General features: G+C 44.3%; 1 protein-coding gene across 1 annotated transcript; it reads left to right on the top strand.

The window, feature by feature from the left end:
* Window positions 1-877: 877 nt before the first annotated feature.
* Window positions 878-7,132, top strand: LOC149325451 (uncharacterized). The gene is made up of 4 exons (XM_089564291.1): window positions 878-1,007; window positions 1,080-1,134; window positions 5,951-6,077; window positions 6,689-7,132. The coding sequence occupies exons 1-4, from the start codon at window positions 878-880 to the stop codon at window positions 7,130-7,132; spliced, it is 756 nt and encodes a 251-aa protein (XP_089420417.1).
* Window positions 7,133-7,349: the final 217 nt, after the last annotated feature.

The following is a 7,349-nucleotide window of genomic DNA, read 5'->3' on the forward strand; positions in this document are numbered from 1 at the left end:
AGTAAAGAATTTGGACAGCTATCTCCAATGCAGTACAAAGACATCTCCTACCCACCTCCATATAAGCCTCTTCATTGCCATCTACTGACATCTTATCGCTGCGGTGTTCCTCATCTCCTCCGCTCACACTGCAATCTTCCATCCTCTTCTGCGTTTGCCTACTGTTCGAATCCGCTCGGTTATGCCAAACGACCGTAGGTTATTTTCCTTCCATTTATGCGCTCTGCCTATGGCCATCAGCGGACTTGTCGCTATTCTAGTCACCGCATTTAGCATTTATTGAAGAAGGTTAAGCTTAAAAGGCGCAGTCAACACGATTGACCTGCTGTCATCATGGCTAACTATTCGGCTGCAGCCTCGTGCTTTTAGAGTTTCTGATTGTGATTTCTATTCCCGCACTGGTATGCTAACTACTGTGGTAGCGCGTTTTGATAGCAGTCAGAAGGATGATAACATGGCACTAAGTTAAGAGAACCGTACACCATGCAAGGAATTTTATAAGATGCTTTGAGGGCCAATGCATATGCACCGCCTAATTTATTATAATTTGATTGGTACTACCACGAAATAAAGTTAGGTGAAGCAGGCTTTAATGAAGATGACCCTTCAAGGGCATCACTACGTGCCGATAACACCCATAGTCGGCTCTAATTTTTTTTTTTTTTTGCAGCTAGAAGAATCACGCTACGTGATCAGGATTTCCAGCCACAGGTAAGTCACCTTATACTGTATTTACACGGGCGCCCTTAACTACAGTTAAGGTAACTACGGTTCTCCATAACTATTGTTAGCCGTGCTCACACGACAAGCCAAACCATAGTTACGCCACTAACTGCAGTTAACGTAGCCGAGCTGGCTAACTACTGTTTGCGACAAGATGGCGGCGCCCGCGGCAGCAGAAACGCCGATGTCAAGCGAGTCGTCCTCCCAGAGACGTGTCAACTGGCCTGATGCAACAACGACGGCCTTGATACGCATCTGGGAGGACCATCTCCCTGCGCTGCGAGGCAACACGCGCAACGCGCGAATATACGCAGCGATCACGGACGCGCTGAACGCCGGGCTTGCGCCGGGCGAAGGCCCATACACTCCCAAGCAAGTCAAGCAGATGGACAACCTCAACAAGAAATACCGGTAAGTGCGATCTTAAACGAATAATACTCGTGCAATATCGCTTTCTTGGTGTTGTTTACTCAGTGCAACAAGCTATTGAAGAACTCTGGTGCAACTGAGCTATAGCCCCCCATGTGCGGCAGTAGCACATGTCGCTAGCGATTACTGGTGTCCGATACGATCTTGCAGATATGTTAGAAAGGTCGTAAAGTTTTCGAGAGTAAGGACACATGACAGAGGCAGCAAACACGTCACTCGGCGTATAGTCGTTCTAATTTGACTTCGCTCGTGCACGCGTGCATCGAACTGCATGACAACTTCATCCTCCGTTTGTGTTGTTATTGTCTACGATCTGCATCGCCATCAGCGTCGGTATTTCATCTTCGGTACGCGTCGGCATTGCACGCACGCGTCAGCGCTTCAGGCCTCCTGCTATGGCAGTAACTGGGCAGATTTATTTATTTCTTTCATATAACTTTTCCGCGTTCCACTCTGCACTGCCTCACAGATACTTGAATGCCATTAGCAGAACCATAATACGACAGTTGCGGCTTCACTTTCAAAACTGCAATCGGTGGGATTAAAGCAACATCAACAGCAGATCAACAGTATATACTGCCTCCCCGAACATCACGATGTCACTGGGCACGGCGGCACTACCGGCATGCGGTGGAATAATCATTTTGCCTTCATTGTGCAGGTAAGAAAAGAATTTGGAAATTGTTACCGTTCAGATGACCGCTTTCTACTAGTGCTGCCGTGCCCGCAGCTTCAGAGTATAGTGCACGATACTGCAGTGTTTCTTGGAAAATTGTTGCTTTTAGGAGGTGATGTGGAAACTAACCCTGGCCCTGAACTTGCGCAGATTGCAAAACAACTAAAGGACATTGCTTGCGACATAAAAGACATAAAAGAAAAACGACTCACAGAAATAGATAAGAAACTGGATGCATTTTCAGTGTTAGAAACCAAGATTACGTCTTGCCAGAATGAAGTTTCCCGCATGACTAAAATTATTGATACACTAGAAAGACGGATTGACGATTTGGAAAACCGGAGCAGAAGATCGAATCTAATAGTGTATGGCTTAGAAGAGGAGGATGAAGAGAACAGTGAAACTCTAGAGCAGGCTGTTAACACAAAAATTATTCAAGATACTCTGGGTCTTGACCAGGTCGCCATCGAACGAATTCATAGATTAGGACGACCAGAGAGCAACAAGATCCGCCCGGTTATCTTTAAACTATTAGATTCGAGACAGAAGACAGCTATATTGAAGAACGGTCGGAAGCTAAAGGTCACAAGATTCTGTATTGGCGAAGATTTTTCCCCCAGAATTCGTGAAATCAGGAAAAATCTTTGGGCGAGCGCGAAAGAAGAACGCGAAAGAAAAGAAAAGGTGTCCTTGGCCTTCGACAAGTTATTCATCAACGGCCGTGCATATGTCTGGGACTATGAGAAGAATAATCGAGTACCTCTGAAGGAACATGATGGGAAGACCAAACAACCACCTCTGGAAAAAAACTCTACCGATCTAAGCCCACCAATGACTCGACGGGGAGCACGGTCAAAGAATTAACGGTTATCAATATCAATGCGAGAAGCGTTATAAATAAAGTCGAATCCCTAGAGACTGTTCTGCTTGAGCACGAACCAGATATAGTTGCGATTACTGAAACCTGGCTCTCCCAAGATGTCAGCGACGATGAAATTGCTCCACCGAACTACGAACTTGTCAGAAAGGATCGCGCCTCCCGCGGTGGTGGCGTGGCACTTATGATACAAAAGCGCATCCCATTTGTCATGCTTCCTGAAGTAACCGGCGCTGAAGCTGTTTTCTGCAAAGTTATTTGCAACAACACTAACATTATAATTGGCAGCTTCTACAGGAGCCCTTCTTCTGGACACGAATGCATATCGGTAATTCAAGATTTCCTCCAGCAATACTGTTGTAACTCGCGAATCATTCTAATGGGCGATTTTAACCTACCAGATGTCGACTGGACTACCATGCATCACACTTCAATTATCTCCGACGCTGTAATTAATTTGATGATAAACTTTAACCTCCATCAAATAGTTCTCGATCCTACACGCGTACAAGGCTCAACAAAAAACATTCTTGACTTGATTTTAATCAGTGAACATTTACCCGTCCATCGTGTTGCAACCCACGTCATCGAAGGCATCTCAGACCATAAAATCCCAGTTTGTGAATTACCGCTACAATGCACCATGACATGCCACGGTCCAACCACCACCATAAAAAACTTTGCAAAGGCAGACGACGCAGCTATCCTAACTTATCTCGCCCATGAATTCGACAGCTTTGCCGAGAGCGCATCAGATAGATCTACAAACATAGACACTACATGGCTTATCTTTAAACGCGCTGTACAGTACTGTATGACTAACTTTGTCCCGCTCAAGATCAAACGCATCGCTAAAAATAACCCTTGGATCACTAGAGACGTCATTCACGCGCAGCGTCATGTAAAGAGGTTACGCAAAGCTATCAAGACCAAAGGTGGTAGTCATTTGAGGAAATCTAAATTAAGCAGTGCCGTTAAAAAGCTCAAACAGGTCACGAAACAAGCGAAAGACTACTACTTCAACGTAACTTTCCCAAGTTTTTTGAGAAATAATCCACACAGGTTTTGGAGCCATTTTCGTGGCCATAAAACGGTGCAGTCTGGTCTCTCTGTAGAAGATAAGGCCAATACTGCTAATATGTACAACGATTTCTTCTTTTCAGTCTTTACTAAAGATAACGGCATCATCCCCGACTCCTGCAATTTGCCCCTGCTAAATATTGAACCTCTCAGAATTACCGATGACGGGATTTTAAATCTTCTGCTGAACCTAGATCCAAAAAAATCAACAGGTCCGGATGATATTCCAAATGAGTTTTTAAAAAGATATGTCGAATGGTGTAGCAAGTACCTTGGTATTATCTTTCGCAAGTCTATTTCATCATCAAGGCTGCCCAGAGACTGGAAAACGGCAAAGATCATACCTATTCATAAATCAGGGGACACTACCTCACCCTCAAACTATAGGCCAATCTCTCTTACAAGTACATCATGTAAAATTTTGGAACACATAATTTCGAAGCACATAACCGCATTCCTGGAGCGCAATAGTATATTGACACCCCATCAGCATGGATTCCGACGCGGGTTATCAACCGTTACTCAACTAACAGAGGTTGTACACGATCTAGCACTTAATATTAATAACTGTAGCCAGACAGACATAATATTGCTCGATTTTTCAAAGGCATTCGACTCTGTATCACACAATAAGTTGCTAGGAAAACTAAAAACTGTTATCGGGGAAGGTGACTTACTATCTTGGTTAGAAGATTTTTTGTCAAATCGGTCTCAGTTTGTGGTTTTTGAGTATGTTCATCCAAAACAGTTCCAGTAACCTCGGGCGTTCCTCAGGGATCAGTCCTTGGTCCATTGTTATTTCTGCTCTTCATCAATGACATAACTAATGACATTGATTGCAACATTAAGCTCTTCGCAGATGACTGCATTCTTTACAAAACTATTAACAACCGCGAAGACCATCTGTCGTTAAACAGTTCTCTGAAAAAAATAACAGAATGGTGTAACACGTGGCAAATGACAATAAACACTAAAAAATCCGTTTGTATGACAGTAACAAGAAAAAAATTCCCGTTTTGCTTTTCTTACTCTGTAAACGGCGTTCCATTAGCGAAAACTAAACACCATAAATACCTAGGTATTACGCTGTCTTCTGACCTGAGGTGGGACTCTCACATTGCTAACATCACGTCTACTGCTTTAAGGAAACTTCTCTTTATCAGGAGACGCTTGCGGTCCGCACCAGTATCTTCTAAACTCCTTGCCTACAAAACCCTTGTAAGGCCAGTCTTAGAATACGCGAACACAGTCTGGTTCCCCCAATCAATAACTAACATCACAAAACTTGAGGCTATACAACGCAAAGCCCTACGAATAATTCACAATAAATACAAGCGCACAGATTCCCCAACATTGCTTGCAGCTTCATCCGGTCTCCAAACATTATCCGCAAGAGCAAAACAAGCGCGCTTAAAATTTTTGTTTCAATTATTACACGAGCAGTACAGGATAGATGTGAAAAAATACGTGACGTACTCACAATCGCCACCTTCACGGCACAAACATACGAACACACTAACCGAGTATATGTGCCATAATGACACGTTTAGGCATTCCTTTTTCCCTCTCTCCATTAGTGAATGGAATCGCTTGGATCGTGCCATCACCTGCACTCAATCCTTATCATCATTCGTGTCACAGATAGAGCATTTGTCGTAATGCACAGTGGCGATGCAGCAACCGTGACTGCAAATCTAGGCAAGAAGACAACCCCTTCTAACTTGTCATGTATGCGATTTTGAGTGCATTTTGAAATTGTGCCTACCATTGTCGAAGATCTGTTCTGTATATCCTTTTGCTATGGCCAATTCACTTTTCCCTACCTTTGTTTTGATGCCATGTTTGCTGCCTTTGAATAATATGTTTATATTTGTTTTTTGCACTGTACTAATTGCCCCTGCTACGGTCTTGCAATAAGACCAGCAGTATTGTAAATAAATAAAAAATAAAAACATCGTAAATTTAAACTGCACTAATTTGACCAGCACATGTGCCTGCTGGTTAGGCACATAATTGTGAAATATTAGTCTCGCAGTGCTCAATGTACAGTGGCCTTTAATGCACTGAAGATAACTGCTGAGACTGCGAACTGCTCGGATTGCAATCTTCGATGTCTTTTATTTAAGCAGTACAATTATTTATTCAAATGATTTCCATTTTTTCAGGCAGCTGAGACGGACGGGCACTGCTACAGGCTCAGCCGGTGTGCCATGGTTGTTCTACTGGCAGCTCCAAAGTTTTCTTGGGTGCCTGCCCATCAACGATGATGGGCGAGTTGAGGAAAATATGGAGGTGACTTGCTATTTTTAACATTGCCTATCAGTTCATGAAATTACTGCACAATTCCATCACTACCCATTGCTCAGTGCACTGTGTACTTCGATTTACGACAGGCTGGCCAGTGGCAGACAGTAAAGAGCACATTTGGGAGTTGTGCAGAGTAAACCACCCCCACAACCATGAGCATCGGCAAAGCAGAGCAAAAATGGCACTTGCCTCTTGAAACCATGTACAGACACGGCCGCGTTTCGATGGAGGCAAAACGCAAAAGGCCCTCGTGTGCTGTGCGACGTCAGTGCGCGTTAAAGATACCCAGGTGGTCGAAATTATTTGAGCTCTTCACTATGGCACCTCTTTCCTCCTTTTTTCTTTCACTCCCTCCTTTCAGTTAAGGTGTAAACCAATATGTGCGACATTTACTGCGCCATTTCCTTTCTTCATAGACCAAAAAAAGACCTCTTCAACCTCAGTGCCATGCTGAAATGCCCACTTCACCGTGGCCGTCAATAGCTTCTGTTTTCTCAATATACTGTGGGAGCTGGTGAGTGCATTTCTTTAGGATGCCTTTACCTCTCCTTTCAAATCTTAAAAGCATGCTGTTTTCTATGTTGTGTCATGTGCAGCTGCCAGTCGTCAATGAGGCACCTGACGGTGCAGAAGTGTTGATGTCGTGGGAGGACGGGCTTCCAGAAGCAAGCAGAGAGGACCACCTGCAAAATGCTGCCAGTTCCGCCAGCTGCAGCACCACTCCTGTGGTACATGCACTGGCAATTGCAAGTGGCAGCAATGGCGGTGGAGGAAGCAGTGCGGATACTGCTGGGACAAATGGTAGCAGACCCAAAACTCAAAAGAGTCGCCACAAAAGACCGGCAACCACTGTGCAGCAGCTGATTGCCCTCCACAAAACAGAAGCAGAGGAAGCAGTACGGGCCGAACGAAAAGCCCATAAAATGCGCAAAAAAATGGTCCGCCTTCAAGGAGAAGCGAACGACATTAACGCAAGCATGGTCAGGCTTCTAGAAAGATTCCTTGAGAGAGGAAGCAGTCAGTCACAAAATAAAGAGTGATCACAAGTGCTTGTTGGTTTGCAGTTTGTGATGTATTCTTTTGAGGGTTTCCTGGGTGCTGCCATATTTTTCACTGGACTGTCACGTGCACCTCACCCTAGCACGGCTTAAGAGGCAATGGAATCAGTTTCTGATACTCCAAAGAGGAGGCGTTTCGACAATGCAGACCGATGCAAAGGCATTTAGCAGCATGTGATGATATGAACAAAGCTCTTTT

This window comes from Amblyomma mixtum, chromosome 10 (genome assembly GCF_055824585.1).
Source record: "Amblyomma mixtum isolate Tamu chromosome 10, ASM5582458v1, whole genome shotgun sequence".
Taxonomy (NCBI): domain Eukaryota; kingdom Metazoa; phylum Arthropoda; class Arachnida; order Ixodida; family Ixodidae; genus Amblyomma; species Amblyomma mixtum.

What these genes read in the sequence shown, in the direction of transcription:
- LOC149325451 (XM_089564291.1), top strand. Translation starts at nt 878, where the DNA reads ATGGCGGCGCCCGCGGCAGCAGAAACGCCGATGTCAAGCGAGTCGTCC. An exon ending in CCATCTCCCTGCGCTGCGAG is followed by an intron (nt 1,008 to 1,079) that starts GCAACACGCGCA and finishes CGCCGGGCGAAG; the next exon opens with GCCCATACACTCCCAAGCAA. An exon ending in AACCTCAACAAGAAATACCG is followed by an intron (nt 1,135 to 5,950) that starts GTAAGTGCGATC and finishes CCATTTTTTCAG; the next exon opens with GCAGCTGAGACGGACGGGCA.